Source organism: Ranitomeya imitator, chromosome 3, assembly GCF_032444005.1.
Source record: "Ranitomeya imitator isolate aRanImi1 chromosome 3, aRanImi1.pri, whole genome shotgun sequence".
NCBI classification, from domain to species: Eukaryota; Metazoa; Chordata; class Amphibia; order Anura; family Dendrobatidae; genus Ranitomeya; species Ranitomeya imitator.
Window position 1 is genome coordinate 432150019 of NC_091284.1, and position 17205 is coordinate 432167223.

The 17205-nt window shown below is 41.1% G+C and overlaps 1 protein-coding gene across 2 annotated transcripts in view; it reads left to right on the forward strand.

The window, feature by feature from the left end:
• The window catches only part of SRRM3 (serine/arginine repetitive matrix 3), a 777290-nt gene that overhangs the window by 711096 nt on the left and 48989 nt on the right, over positions 1-17205 (forward strand). For both annotated transcript variants that reach the window (XM_069757291.1, XM_069757290.1), the window contains exon 12: positions 2516-2699. In XM_069757291.1, the coding sequence (XP_069613392.1) occupies positions 2516-2699 (184 nt within the window). The remainder of the gene's footprint in view (positions 1-2515; positions 2700-17205) is intronic.

Here is a 17205-nt window from a genome sequence, read left to right on the forward strand (position 1 = left end):
GAACACTGCTGCGGATCCGCAGCGGCCAATCCGCACCGTGTGCACATAGCCTAATTCTAAAGGTATGTGCACACGCTGCGGAAAACGCTGCGGATCCGCAGCAGTTTCCCATGAGTTTACAGTTCAATGTGAACCTATGGGAACCAAAAATCGCTGTACACATGCTGCGGAAAAACTGCACGGAAACGCAGCGGTTTACATTCCGCAGCATGTCACTTCTTTGTGCGGATTCCGCAGCGGTTTTACAACTGCTCCAATAAAAATCGCAGTTGTAAAACCGCAGTGAAATGCGCAGAAAAACCGCGGTAAATCCACGATAAATCGGCAGCGGTTTAGCACTGTGGATTTTTCAAATCCGCTGCGGAAAAATCCGCATAGGACCAGAATACGTGTGCACATACCGAAACCCTAACCCTACCCCTAACCCTAACCCTAGCCCTAACCCTACCCCTAACCCTAACCCTACCCCTACCCCTACCCCTAGCCCTAACCCTACCCCTAACCCTACCCCTAACCCTAACCCTAGTTCTTACCCCAACCTTAGTGAAAAAAAAAAAAATTCTTTGTTTTTTTTATTGTCCCTATCTATGGGGGTGACAAAGGGGGGGGGGTCATTTACTATTTTTTTATTTTGATCACTGAGATAGGTTATATCTCAGTGATCAAAATTCACTCTGGAACGAATCTGCCGGCCGGCAGATTCGGCGGGCGCACTGCACATGCGCCCGCCATTTTGGAAGATGGCGGCGCCCAGGAAAGAAGACGGACGGACCTCGGGCGGCCAGGTAAGTATAAGGGGGGGGAGATCAGGGCACGGGGGGGGCGTCGGAGCACGGGGGGGTGGATCGGATCATGGGGGGGTGGATCGGAACACGGGAGGGAGGATTGGAGCACGGGGAAGGATTGGAGCACGGGGTGAGGGATCGCTGTGCGGGGGGGGTGGATCGGAGCACGGGGGGGTCGCTGTGTGCGGGGGGGGGATCGGAGTGCGGGGGGGTTTGATTGGAGCGCGGGGGGTGTGATTGGTGCACGGGGAAGCGGACAGGAGGACGGGGGAGCGGAGCACAGGACGGAGGGGAGCGGACCACAGATCGGGGGGCTGGGGGGGCGATCGGAGGAGTGGGGTGGGGGCACATTAGTATTTCCAGCCATGGCCGATGATATTGCAGCATCGGCCATGGCTGGATTGTAATATTTCACCAGTTTTTTAGGTGAAATATTACAAATCGCTCTGATTGGCAGTTTCACTTTCAACAGCCAATCAGAGCGATCGTAGCCACGAGGGGGTGAAGCCACCCCCCCTGGGCTAAACTACCACTCCCCCTGTCCCTGCAGATCGGGTGAAATGGGAGTTAACCCTTTCACCCGGCCTGTAGGGACGCGATCTTTCCATGACGCATATGCTGCGTCATGGGTCGGAATGGCACCGACTTTCATGACGCAGCGTATGCGTCAAAGGTCGGGAAGGGGTTAATATTTAGTTTTGCGACATTCCTTGCTATGTCCATATATATCACAGTTTTATAAATATTAAGTCTCTATGCCACTATTACTGTGATGTGTTCCTTCATGAGGTATTCTAAATTTGTAAATATATTCCGACTATAAGACACACATTTTTCCCCAAAAATTTTTGGGACAAAGTGCGTCTTATAGTCCAGAAAATACGGTATTAATTTATTGCACTGGCACAAAGTATATAGCTGATACAAACTAAGTTGAGTTACTTTAATTGGCCTGGAATGATATTTGTTAATTGTCTACTGTAAAAAAAATGTTTTACTTACAAAGAATTTGGGTCTGTCTCTGTGATTTACCATTGAACCATGAGCCTGGTATCCTATCATTTAGGAATAATAATTTGCCATAACTTATTTTTCATGTATTATCATTTATCTATTCATCAATTTAATAGCTTCATTATTTTACAGAAGTTTGGAAATTTAAAATTTCATATCAGTGTGGAGCTAACAATATTCAGGAGCTGAGGACCAAACAAGCACAATAGGGTCTTGCCTGACAGTAAAGAAAGAACAATTGAGGAGTGGTTGCTCAACTGACAATTTACGAATTTTAGATAAACCGGCTGCTGCAGATCCAAATTGATATAATAAAGGAAAGTTGGATTTTTCCACGTTGCTGGTGGAGCGATGGAAAGGATCTAAGATGCACAAGAACTGTAGTAATGCAGTTTTTATTATCAACACGTTTCAAACACACTTGTTCCTCACGATATAACCACAAATTACTGTTATATCCTGAGGAAGAATTGGGTTAATTTTGAAACGCATTAATAATAAAAACCGCATTACTACAACTTTTGTGCATCCTGGATTTTTTCCATCGGTCCCTCATCAGTGTGGAAAAGTCCACCTTTCCTTTATTAGATCAATGTGGAGCTAACAACTGTTACATAAGACATCTGGGCAGCTTGTGAATTGAAAGACCTCAGATGATGCTATCATTAATAATGTTTCTTAACCCTAATTCATGTACCCTTTCTATTTTATCACAGACAAAGCCCCAAGCATAAGCAGGATGACCACAAACCTTCTAGCCACAGATCCAGTCGCAGTCTCTCTTCTTCCTGCACTGCTCACAGTCGATCTGCCACGCCACATCAGAATGGGCACAAGAGTGGCAGTCATAATGGTCACCACAATCAAGGACAAGGCGTCAGTCTAGAGAAACATTTGGATGTATGTACACATTTGTGGTTTTCCATCTACACTAAGTATTCATTGTGTATGTTCTTACTCTAGACTTCTACCTTTCTGTCCATTTCTTTCTAGTAGTAAGTAATGTACCAGTCCACTGGTCCTGCAATGAGACTTCCATACTTTATATATCATATTTACAAGGTATACTGTAATTCGGGTACATATATATCTGTCGAATACTATTGCGATAGGATCATACTTGTTACCGGGTACTTTATTTGTAAACATTCTTAGCAAAGCACTTTCGAGATCAAGATCTTTGATGTTCATTCCAAAGCCTGGCCTAATAACTTGTATAAACCAAGTAGGAAAGAAGGGAGAGTGACTATAAAATGGGTTTTAAGTGTAGAGATGAGCGGATCGATTTGCTTCATTCCAGTCGAGAATCTCTTACCTTCTGGCATCCATGATTAGGCAAGGCTGGCACCACGTCAGTTATGTGTCATGCCCCACAGGTGACGTTGCGCCAGCCCTGACAAATTAAATGCTGCGACTGGAACGTTGGAACATAAAAGATTTGCTGTGTTTTGTCTAACGTCAGGTACCAGTGACCTGGACTCTGGACCGGAGTCCGGCGAACTTATCCGCTCATCTATAGTTAACTGCTATCATTTTTCTTTGTAAATACAACCTCTGGATGTACTGTGCCTATTTGCTTAGGGCGCTGTAGATGCTTGAGTTCATGTTCCTCCTTTGAAATATATCTAGAACATACATTTCTTATGCGATAAAAAAAAATCTTGAAATACTTTCAGCTTCCTCGATTCAGTGATTTCTGAATGACACTGTACAGAAAATGTTATTGCATTTTTGAAGCAATGTAGAATATATGACATCTGCTGTGTAAGGTTTTAATATATGCTATAATATGTTACCTTCATGGTGACATTGATTACAAGACTATTCCATTTTGTGCATCTCTTTGACATGCACATTTTCTGCAAAAATTAACTCAAGCAAACAAATATTTCTCCTAACTCCCTCATTCAATGAAATGTCATCTGTTGAGCCTTGCTTATACTTGATCCTGTTCTGTTTTGTGTACACGTAGAGAGCAGTACAGTATATGGCATGTAGTATAGGCAATACACTTCATGCAGAACAGGTAGAATAGTGCAGTAAAAGTAGTTTAGGTAGATAGTACAACCATACATGTAGTACCGATACAGTACAGTACATGTAGTACAGGTAGATAGTAGAACCATATATGTAGTACAGATACAGATAGTAGAACCATATACTCTATGTAGTACAAATACAGTACAGTAAATGTAGTAGAGGTGGATAGTAGAACCATACATGTAGTACAGATACAGTACAGTACATGTAGTATAGGTAGATAGTAGAACCATACATGTAGTACAGATACAGAACAGTACATGTAGTACAGGTAGATAGTAGAACCATACATGTAGTACAGATACAGAACAGTACATGTAGTACAGGTAGATAGTAGAACCATGCATGCAGTACAGATACAGTACAGTCCTTGTAGTAGAGGTGGTAAGTAGAACCATGCATGCAGTACAGATACAGTACAGTCCTTGTAGTAGAGGTGGTAAGTAGAACCATACATGTAGTACAGATACAGTACAGTCCATGTAGTACAGGTAGATAGTAGAACCATACATGTAGTACAGATACAGTACAGTCCTTGTAGTACAGGTAGATAGTAGAACCATACATGTAGTACAGATACAGTACAGTCCTTGTAGTACAGGTAGATAGTAGAACCATACATGTAGTACAGATACAGTACAGTCCATGTAGTACAGGTAGATAGTAGAACCATACATGTAGTACAGATACAGTACAGTACATGTAGTGCAGGTAGATAGTAGAACCATATATGTAGTACAGATACAGATAGTAGAACCATATACTGTATGTAGTACAAATACAGTACAGTAAATGTAGTAGAGGTGGATAGTAGAACCATACATGTAGTACAGATACAGTACAGTACATGTAGTATAGGTAGATAGTAGAACCATACATGTAGTACAGATACAGAACAGTACATATAGTACAGGTAGATAGTAGAACCATACATGTAGTACAGATACAGAACAGTACATGTAGTACAGGTAGATAGTAGAACCATGCATGCAGTACAGATACAGTACAGTCCTTGTAGTAGAGGTGGTAAGTAGAACCATGCATGCAGTACAGATACAGTACAGTCCTTGTAGTAGAGGTGGTAAGTAGAACCATACATGTAGTACAGATACAGTACAGTCCATGTAGTACAGGTAGATAGTAGAACCATACATGTAGTACAGATACAGTACAGTCCTTGTAGTACAGGTAGATAGTAGAACCATACATGTAGTACAGATACAGAACAGTACATGTAGAACCATGCATGTAGTACAGATACAGAACAGAACATGTAGTACAGGTAGATAGTAGAGCCATGCATGTAGTACAGATACAGTACAGTCCATGTAGTACAGGTAGATAGTTGAACCATACATGTAGTACAGATACAGTACAGTACATGTAGTACAGGTAGATAGTAGAACCATATATGTAGTACAGATACAGTACATGTAGAACAGGTAGATAGTAGAAACAGACATGTAGTACAGATACAGTACAGTAGATGTAGTACACATAGATAATAGTATGGTACATGTAGTGCAGGTACAGAGCAGTGCAATACATGTTGCTCTTTATTATTCTGTTGAAGAGCACTACCGGAGGACTAGTCATTGCACCTTATTAATACAGCATCCACGGATCCTCTCTATTTTTTCCCAGTGTGATGCAGTGGCCTTCTTTGGATAATCACATGTATTATTCCAGTCGAATGCAGGTACTGACTGATGGAATATCCCTGCCAGATCCCATAGCAGATCAGCACTGTGCATTTGCTTATTTGGCAGAGATGCTCATATATAGCCAAAGTAGTAAACTAAAAAAATAAATAAGTAAAAAAAAAAGATGCTAAAGGACAGTATAGCTCTTCAGGTTTTGCCCTCAATAAAATATTGACTTTTTTTAGCCTTCCTTTGTTTATTTTTTAAATTATTGACATCTTTACTACATTCATACATTTATACCTTATTAACATTTTGCCAATGATTGTTAAATCATTTTATAATTACATGCTTTTGATAGAGTTGATGCTCTCGGATTACATAGCAAAAACCTAGTTACAGATTCCCTTTAAAGGGTTTGTGTAGGACAAAGATATTGATGACCTTAGCATAGTTCATGAATATCACAATGTTGGAGGTCACATTAAAGTGAATGGTGGCTGAGCTGCAGTATCCGAGTACGGCCACTATACATTGTACAGAGCTGTAGTGTTCTGACACGATACACTGTGCACTGTGTAGTTCCGATGGCCTGGAACCTGGTAACAGGTCATCAGTATTGTAGTTCTGGGCAGTAACTTTAGTTTCAGAGATTAAAGCAGCAGTAGAACACTGTCAAATATAACTACAAATAAGTAAAAAGATGCACAACAAAACTTTTTTTTACATTTTAGGTAGTCTTGGATGTTTTGTGAATACATATTTGACATTTAAATGTAGTATTTTAATCAAATACAATTTTGTATTTAAGTAAATTAATATTTAAATTAAAGTAGTATTTTTCATAAGAATTGGAATAAAACAAGAGCAAAAGTAAGTGAAAAATGTAAAAAAAATGAAAATTAAATAAAAAGTCAAATTAATAATATATATTAATTTATATAATACAATTGATTATGTTTTTTGTTTTATTTGATTTGAATTTGTTTAAAATTTGTTTTAACACATTTTTGAGTTTCTATTATTTAGCCTATGTACTCTTAGATTTAGGCCGGGATCACACATACACGAGATACGGCCGAGTCTCGCAGGTGAAATCCCTCCTCTGGCGCCGGCACTCCAGAGCGGAGCGTGCAGCTCCATGTATTGCTGGGTGGCTGCACGCTCCGCTCCGGAGTGCCGTCGCAAGAACTGGGTTTTCACCAGCGAGACTCGGCTGTATCTCGTGTATGTGTGGTCGCGGCCTCACAGTTGTGCTCAAAAGTTTGCATACCCCTACATCCAAAGGGTCATTTGGATGCTTTGGGTTGTCATTATGATTTAAAAAGACAAAAAAAGAGATAGCACAGTAGTTTGACAATAAATGGCTTCACCCAACCACTAACCATGAGTGGAGAAAAAGTTTTATATATACAGGGTGGGCCATTTATATGGATACAGCTAATAAAATGGGAATGGTTGGTGATATCAACTTCCTGTTTGTGGCACATTAGTATATGGGAGGGAGAAAACTTTTCAAGTTGGGTGGTGACCATGGTAGCCATTTTGAAGTTGGCCATTTTGGATCCAACTTCACCCTGTGTATATACAGTATATACAATGTATTTATAAATTATTGTAAGTTTATATTTCATACAAATTCAGAATTGCATTGCTGTCGGTTCAGTTTTAAACACTTACTTGAGATGAAATATACGATATATATATTTTTCTAAAGTATAGAAATATTTCTTGTGCACTAAGGTTCTCAACTTTGGTGTTTTATTATAATAGAACTGTACATATATAGCATTTTTTAACATGACACATACACTGGTGGTACAAGATATCTTGATGCAGAAAACTGTAACTCAACACCTAACTTGACATGTTCAATGGCTTGTATTGTGTTTCTACACTTGTTCTGGTATAGTTAACAGATTGTGTATTAGGTAAAAAGTTTTACTTCTATTGTTTAAGTTTTGTAGTTTAACCTAACAAAAAACTATGGAAAACAGTATAATCAATACTGAAAAATGTATTGTCCATTGCTGGGGATTAGGTGCGTTCTTTCTATACGTGGTAACTTAGAATGGGAGTGTTGATGAGTATATCGGTATACACATACATATATATCAGACCTAATGTAGAGTAGAAATGTTACATTTGCACAAAAATATGAGGCATATCAATAGCTATATCACCAACTCGTGAAAAATATGTTTGATATGGCAGCTGATCTCCTTAATGAATAATTATAATGTTTGGTGGGTTTGTGTGGGTGTGTTTTCATTTTAAACTAAATTTACCTTCTTGTAAAAATAGTTTAAAAGGGATAATTCCATCTTGTATATGCTTGGCCTATCCACATTACTGTATGTATGGTGAATGTATAGTAGACCTGGGTTCCACCAATGGAACCTGCATGTATTTCTATAGTGAGACCTTGACCTGCACCTCTGTCAGTTCATTTGTATGGCAGTTCCAACTACCGTACTTCTCCACTGACACAACATCATGCATCAGGTCTCCATTCTCGATATAGATGTAGATTCCCTTGGTAGGAGCCAGATCTACTATAAATTTGTGGTATGTCAACTAGATATGCCATAAATCAATAAGATGTGATGCTGCATGTATCTCTAGAATGGGACCATTATGCACACACGGTTAGTGGGGAAGTAGTTGAAACTTCCATTCATTTGTACAGGAATTTCGACCTCTTCTCCTTTGACAACATCATGCAACAGGCATCCATTTTTTAAATAGATGCCGATCCCATTGGTGGGATCAACACCTACTAAACCTTGTAGAAAGAGAAATGTATCAAGCAGTCGGATCCCTTTATTAATCACTTTTTTTTAAAAAGTATAAAAATGCTTATTGGCCATCACCATCATAAATAAAATGAGCAATTGGTTTTCATACTAAGTCCTTAATCATTGCGTGACTACACTATGCAATGATTATGGACTTAGTCTGAAACCGGTTTGCTCATTTTCTTTATTGGAGAAGGCAAATGTATATTTTTATCATTTATAATAAATAGCGAGTTTAGAAGCAGATCCGACTGCTAAATACATTTTCCTTTCTACAATTTATCTTTGGACTTATGACTCTTTGAGCTTCCGTGCTTGATAGTTGGGCTGACATCGATTCTTTATTTCTTACTATACATTTGTGGTATATTCTTTGGAGATGCCATAGATCAGTAAGAGGTCAACAAACATGCATGTATCTCTAGAACGGGACCCCAGTGCAAACCACCATCAGTGGAGAAGTGGCTGTAACTCCCATTCATCTGTATGGCAATTCTGACAACGTCTCTTCTGACAACATCATTTAACAGGGTCCCATTCCTGTAGTAGAAGCAGATTCCATTGGTGGAACCTGGATCTATTATTCACTTATGGTGTATCCTGTGGGTATGCCGTAAATTACCAAGATAGGTGTACCCTTTTAATCATTACTGTTTTGTTTTAAATAATTTTCATTCATGTATATCTTCCAGCATATTGCATAATGAATACTACTGAAATAACTTTGGAAACCGGCTAAGCTCATTTCAAATGTTTTTTCACCCTGACCTATCCCGGATTTCAGATTTTGAGCCAAATATGTAAAGGGCATGTTGATTTTCAAAATCCTTTAGGCTAAGTTCACATTTGCGTTGTGCGGTGCTGCGTCGGCGACGCAATGCACAACGCATGCAAAAACGCATGCACAACGCAGCGTTTTGTTACGCATGCGTTCATTTTTGCATGATTTTTGGCGCAGAAAAAACTGCATCATGTAGCGTCCTCTGCGCCCTGACAGTTGCGCCAAAATGACGCATGCATCACAAAACGCAAGACAACGCATGTCCATGCGCCCCCCATGTTAAATATAGGGGCGCATGACGCATGCGTCGCCGCAGCTGCGCTCGACGCTGCCCCGCACAACGCTAATGTGAACGTAGCCTAACTCTGACAGAAGATAAGATACTGATATGGTGTTTAGCAAAAACGATTTGTCACCCTCTTCCATAGTGAATAAATGCTCATTCCCTGTATAATGTATATGTTTAAGTACAGTTTAGAGCAGATATCGGTAGAGGTCAAAGCAACAATTTTATGTTTGTTTTTGTGTATAATTTTAGCTATAAACCCCCATAACTACTCAACCTCAGAAGATGGGAAGGACAAAAATAAAAAGGATGTGGTACAGTGGCATGTAAACGTTTTGACACCCCTGGTCAAAATTACTGTTATTGTGAGCAGTTAAGCAAGCTGATGATGAAATGATCTCTAAAAGGGCTAAAGTTAAAGAGGAAAAAGGAAAATGAGGCGATGCAAGAGTTTTGGCATCCTGCATAGTTAGTACCTAGTAGCACCCCCTTTTGCAAGTATCACTGTTTATAAACGCTCTTTGTAGCCAGACAAGAATCTTTCAATGCTTGTTTGAGGGATTTTCATCCATTCTTCCTTGGAAAATTCTTCCAGTTCTCTAAGAATCCTAGGTCGTCTTTCATGCACTGCTATTTTGAGGTCTAGCCACAGATTTTCAATGATGTTCAGATCAGGCGACTGTGAGGGCCATTGGAAAACCTTCAGCTTGCGCCTATTGAGGTAGTTAATTGTGGATTTGAGGTGGTCAATTGTTAGGATTATTATCCATTTGTATAAGCCATCCTCTTTTCTAATTCAGCTTTTTTACAGATGGTATTATGTTTGCATTTGTTGAAATTTCTTTGAATCCATTCTTCACTCTACCCATGAAATGTTGCCCGTGTCATTGACTGCAACACAACCCCAAAGCATGATTTATCCACCCCCATGCTTAATGGATGGCGAGATGTGCCCTTTTTTCTCCACACATACCTTTGATTATTGTGGTCAAAGAGTTCAATTTTAACCTCATCGGTCCACAGGTCTTTTTTCCAAAATGTATCAGTTTTGTTTAGATGTTCTTTTGCAAACTTCTGACACTGAATTTTATGGTGAGGAAGCAGAAAAGGTTTTCTACTGATTACTCTTCCATGAAGGCCATATTTGTGCAGGTGTCTCTGAACTGATTTGCCTTTCTAGCAGTCCTTCTAGCAGCTCTCACTGAAATTGTGCTTGGTCTTTCAGAGCTGATCTTGATTTACACTGTTCCTGTTAACTGCCATTTCATAGTTACATTGCATACTGAGGAAAGGGCAACTTGAAAACTCTTTGCTATCTTCTTACATCCTTCTCCTGCTTTGTGGGTATCCACTATTTTCAGTTTCAGAGTGCTAGAACCTGTGACTGTTGATTTTTGGCACAAGGTTAGAGGAGGCTGGGTTTTTATAATCCTGCGAAATTTGCATCACTTGGCCTTTCCTAATGAAAATAGTGAACAAGCCATAACCCTAACAGGCTGAAATCTTTGTCAAACTTATCTGAGCACACAAATATCCAAAGGTGACAAAACTTCTGCATCTGCTCATTTTTCTTTTTGTAGTTTTTAAAATGTAAAGAATGACAATATATATTGTGAGGATCTGAGATTGTGGGTTGTAATAATCACCTAGGCAGGTTAATGATGCAGCTATTTTTTATTCCTTATGTCCATGGTCTTACAGCAACTCCAGGTAGATGTCCGCAATGCAATTCCCCCAGTCCACAAGATCCCAACCCGGGGCTGGTAGTTTCACTACCCACTTACCAGGCGATACTCACTGTCTCCCAACTTTTGGTTAGCCCACAACTTTATATCTCCCTCCGGTATAGCCTGCAGTCACAGCCTATGCTCCTCCAGATGACAGCTACCATGACCCAAGCGCATGTATCCAGTTCTAGCAGGCAACAGTCCTTAAGATAGTTCCTCAAATCCACACTACAGATACCATGACCATAGCACATTTATCCAGGTCCAGCCAACAACAGTCCTTAGGATAGTTTCTCAAATCCGGATGACAGGTACCCCGACCACAGAACGCGTATGCAGCTCAAGCCAGCAACTGACCTCCAATCTCCATAGTCCATTCATACATGTGCAACATGACCTAGCCTCAGCAACAGATCCTTGTCCCTCGACGTCACTGCACCAACTTACTCACTGAACATGTGGCTTATTGATCTACCTCTCCTAGGATCAGCCATCCGGTTGGGCTGAGGTACTAACACCACACTCTTTTAAGGATGAAGAATGTTCCAGAAGCCCAGTCGTCAGCCTGTCTGCAGGGTTGTATATTAGGAAGTCCCCCTGTAGAGAGGCACAAAGACACACATACCCCCACCAGATGCAGGCAGAAATGCTACTGTAGGCCTTTTGTACACATGAGATCCAGCCTGCATGCTTTCCACTGCTTACTGTCACTGAATGGAAGTATTCATTCCTGAGGCTCAACACTTTATAGGAGAGATTTGTGTATCTTAACCCCTTTCTGGCATTGGACGTACTATTCCGTCCATGTGACCTAGGACTTAATTCCCATAGATGGAATAGTACGTTAAAGGCAATCAGCCACGCTCATGGGGGGAGCGCGGCTGATCGCAGCCGGGTGTCAGCTGATTCTCACAGCTGTCACCCGGCACCAAGTGCCAGGAGCGGTCACAGACATGATAACAGCGTTCTGGAGCTGAAAGAGGGGCTGACAGCCCCTCTGCCTTTGGATCGGAGAACTCACGGCATGACACAGGGTCCCGATCGCTGCCATGGAGACCCAATGTTGTCGTTGCCATGGAGACCCAATGTCATCATGATAACATCCAGGTCTCCAGACCTGAGAGATTTCCTGTCATGCGCAGTCGCTCAGGTTAGTGTAATAGAAACTGCTGCGCTGACAGCTTCTATAGCAAGCAGATCTGCCTGCTATAGAAGCGATCAGCTTGCAAAAAATGAGTGACCCATAGTGGGACAAAGTGTTAAAGTAAGAATGAATTTAAAAAAATTTTTAATAATTGTAGAAATATTTAACCCCTTTCTAACCTCGGACGGGATAGTACGTCCGAGGTCAGATCCCCTGCTTTGATGTGGGCTTCGGCGGTGAGCCCACATCAAAGCCGTGACATGTCAGCTGTTTTGAACAGCTGACATGTGCGTGCAATAGCGGCGAGTGGAATTGCGATCCACCCGGAGCTATTAACTAGTTAAATGCCGCTGTTAAGCGCTGACAGCGGCATTTAACTACCGTTTCCGGCCTCGCGGCCGGAAATGCCCGCATCGCCAACCCCGTCACATGATCGGGGGTCAGCGATGTGTCGGCATAGTAACCAGAAGTCTGCTTGAGACCTCTATGGTTACTGATGCCGGCTTGCTGTGGTTGGCGCTCATAGCAAGCCTGTAATTCAGCTACATAGGAGCAGTCTGATGATCGCTGCTATGTAGCAGAGCCGATCAGGCTATGCCAGCTTCTAGACTCCCATGGAGGCTATTGAAGCATGGCAAAAGTTAAAAAAATAAAATATGAAATAAATAAAAAAATATAAACGTTTAAATCACCCCCCTTTCGCCCCATTCAAAATAAAACGATAAAAAAATCAAACCTACACATATTTGGTATAGCCGACTTCAGAATAGCCCAATCAATCAATAAAAAAAAAGGATTGACCTGATTGCTAAACGGCGTAGCGATAAAAAAAATTTGAAATGCCAAATTTTTTTAGTCGCAGCGACATTGCATTAAAATGCAATAATGGGCGATCAAAAGAACGTAACTACACCAAAATGGTATCACTAAAAACTTCAGCTCGGCACGCAAAAAAAATAAGCCCTCACCCGACCCCAGATCACGAAAAATGGAGACGCTACAAGTATCGGAAAATGGCACACATTTTTTTTTTTAGCAAAGTTTTGAATTTTTTTCACCACTTAGATAAAAAATAGCTTAGACATGTTTGGTATATATGAACCCGTAGTGACCTGGAGAATCATAATGGCAGATCAGTTTTAGCATTTAGTGAACCTAGCTAAAAAGCCAAACAAAAAACACGCATGGGATTGCACTTTTTTGCATTTTCACCTCACTTGGAATTTTTTTCCTATTTTCTAGTACACGACATGGTAAAACCAAAAGTACAACTTGTCCCGCAAAAAACAAGCCCTCACATGGCCATATTGATGGAAAAATAAAAAAAGTTATGGCTCTGGGAAGGAGGGGAGCGAAAAACGAACACGGAAAAACAGAAAATCCCAATGTCATGAAGGGGTTAAAAAAAATAATAACAAAAAATAATGAAAAAATCAATATTTATTCCATCAATAAATAAATATTTGAATTAAAAAAAATCGATACAATAGAAGTACACATATTTGGTATCGCCGCGTCCGTAACAACCCGACCTATAAAACTGCCCTGCTAGTTAACCCCTTTAGTGAACACCATTAAAAAAAAAAACAAGGCAAGAAAGCAATGCTTAATCATCATACCGCCGAACAAAAAGTGGAATAACACGCGATCAAAAAGAAACGTGGTACTTGTCCCGCAAAAAACAAGCCGCCATATAGCTCCATCACCTGAAAAATAAAAAAGTTGTAGCTCTCAGAATAAAGTGATGCAAAAATAATTATTTTTATATAAAATAGTTTTTATTGTATAAAAGCGTCAAAACATAAAAAAAGATATACTGTATATACTCGAGTATAAGCCGAGATTTTCACCCCAAATTTTTGGGCTGAAAGTGCCCCTCTCGGCTTATACTCGAGTCAAGGTGGGTGGCAGGGTCGGCGGGTGAGGGGGTGAGGGCGCTGAGGCATACTTACCTGCTTCCAGCGATCCTGGCGCTCCCCGCCTGTCCCACGGTCTTCGGTGCTGCAGTTCTTCCACTGTTCAGCGGTCACGTGGGACCGCTCATAAGAGAAATGAATAAGCGGCTCCACCTCCCATAGGGGTGGAGCCACATATTCATTTCTCTAATCAGCGGTGCCGGTGACCGCTGATAGAGGAAGAAGCTGCGGCACCGAAGACCAGCTGTGCGGGAGAAGGAGCCGGACACCGGGACCAGGTAAGTATCGCATATTTACCTGTCCCCGTTCCAGCCACCGGGCGCCGCTCCATCTTCCCGGCGTCTATCTGCACTGACTGTGCAGGTCAGAGTTCGCGATGACTCATATAGTGTGCGCGGCGCCCTCTGCCTGATCAGTCAGAGCGGAGAGACGCCAGGACCGGACGCTGGGAGCTGCAAGCAAGAGAGGTGAGTATGTGTGTTTTTTTTTTTATTGCAGCAGCAGCAATGGCACAGATATATGTGGAGCATCTATGGGGAAATAATGAAAGGTGCAGAGCACTATATGGGGCACAGCTATGGGACAATATGAACGGTGCAGAGCACTATATGGCAGAGCTATGGGGCAATATGAACGGTGCAGAGCACTATATGGCAGAGCTATGGGGAAATATGAACGGTGCAGAGCACTATATGGCACAGCTATGGGGAAATATGAACGGTGCAGAGCACTATATGGCAGAGCTATGGGGAAATATGAACGGTGCAGAGCACTATATGGCAGAGCTATGGGGAAATATGAACATGCAGAGCACTATATGGCCCAGCTATGGGGAAATATGAACGGTGCAGAGCACTATATGGCACAGCTATGGGGCATTAACCCCTTTACCCCCAAGGGTGGTTTGCACGTTAATGACCGGGCCAATTTTTACAATTCTGACCACTGTCCCTTTATGAGGTTATAACTCTGGAACGCTTCAATGGATCCTGGTGATTCTGACATTGTTTTCTCGTGACATATTGTACTTCATGACAATGGTAAAAATTATTTGATAGTACCTGCGTTTATTTGTGAAAAAAACGGAAATTTGGCGAAAATTATGAAAATTTCGCAATTTTCCAACTTTGAATTTTTATGCAATTAAATCACAGAGATATGTCACACAAAATACTTAATAAGTAACATTTCCCACATGTCTACTTTACATCAGCACAATTTTGGAACCAAAATTTTTTTTTGTTAGGGAGTTATAAGGGTTAAAAGTTGACCAGCAATTTCTCATATCTACAACACCATTTTATTTTAGGGACCACATCTCATTTGAAGTCATTTTGAGGGGTCTATATGATAGAAAATACCCAAGTGTGACACCATTCTAAAAACTACACCCCTCAAGGTGCTCAAAACCATATTCAAGAAGTTTATTAACCCTTCTGGTGCTTCACAGGAATTTTTTGAATGTTTAAATAAAAATGAACATTTAACTTTTTTTCACAAAAAATGTAATTCAGCTCCAATTTGTTTTATTTTACCAAGGGTAACAGGAGAAAATGGACCCCAAACATTGTTGTACAATTTGTCCTGAGTATGCCAATACCCCACATGTGGGGGTAAACCACTGTTTGGGCGCATGGCAGAGCTCGGAAGCGAAGGAGTGCCATTTGACTTTTCAATGCAAAATTGACTGGAATTGAGATGGGACGCCATGTTTCGTTTGGAGAGCCCCTGATGTGGCTAAACATTGAAACCCCCCACAAGTGACACCATTTTGGAAAGTAGACCCCCTAAGGAACTTATCTAGAGGTGTGGTGAGCACTTTGACCCAACAAGTGCTTCACAGAAGTTTATAATGTAGAACCGTAAAAATAAAAAATCATATTTTTTCACAAAAATTATCTTTTCGCCCCCAATTTTTTATTTTCCCAAGGGTAAGAGAAGAAATTGGACCCCAAAAGTTGTTGTACAATTTGTCCTGAGTACGCTGATAGCCCATATGTGGGGGTAAACCACTGTTTGGGCGGATGGGAGAGCTCGGAAGGGAAGGAGCGCCGTTTGACTTTTCAATGCAAAATTGACAGCAATTGAGATGGGACATCATGTTGCGTTTGAAGAGCCACTGATGTGCCTAAACATTGAAACCCCCCACAAGTGACACCATTTTGGAAAGTAGACCCCCTAAGGAACTTATCTAGAGGTGTGGTGAGCACTTTGACCCACCAAGTGCTTCACAGAAGTTTATAATGTAGAACCGTAAAAATAAAAAATCATATTTTTTCACAAAAATTATCTTTTTGCCCCCAATTTTTTATTTTCCCAAGGGTAAGAGAAGAAATTGGACCCCAAAAGTTGTTGTACAATTTGTCCTGAGTACGCGGATACCCCATATGTGGGGGTAAACCACTGTTTGGGTGGATGGGAGAGCTCGGAAGGGAAGGAGCGCCGTTTGACTTTTCAAAGCAAAATTGACAGGAATTGAGATGGGACGCCATGTTGCGTTTGAAGAGCCACTGATGTGCCTAAACATTGAAACCCCCCACAAATGACACCATTTTGGAAAGTAGACCCCCTAAGGAACTTATCTAGAGGTGTGGTGAGCACTTTGACCCACCAAGTGCTTCACAGAAGTTTATAATGCAGAGCCGTAAAAATAAAACAAAATTTTTTTCCCACAAAAATTATTTTTTTAGCCCCCAGTTTTGTATTTTCCTGAGGGTAACAGGAGAAATTGGACCCCAAAATTTGTTGCCCAATTTGTCCTGAGTGCGATGATACACCATATGTGGGGGGAACCACTGTTTGGGCACATGGGAGGGCTCAGAAGGGAAGGAGTGCCATTTGAATGCAGACTTAGATGGAATGGTCTGCAGGTGTCACATTGCGTTTGCAGAGCCCCTAATGTACCTAAACAGTAGAAACCCCCCACAAGTGACACCATTTTGGAAAGTAGACCCCCTTAGGAACTTATCTAGATGTGTGCTGAGCGCTTTGACCCACCAAGGGCTTCACAGAAGTTTATAATGGAGAGCCGTAAAAATAAAACAAAAATTTTTTCCCACAAAAATTATTTT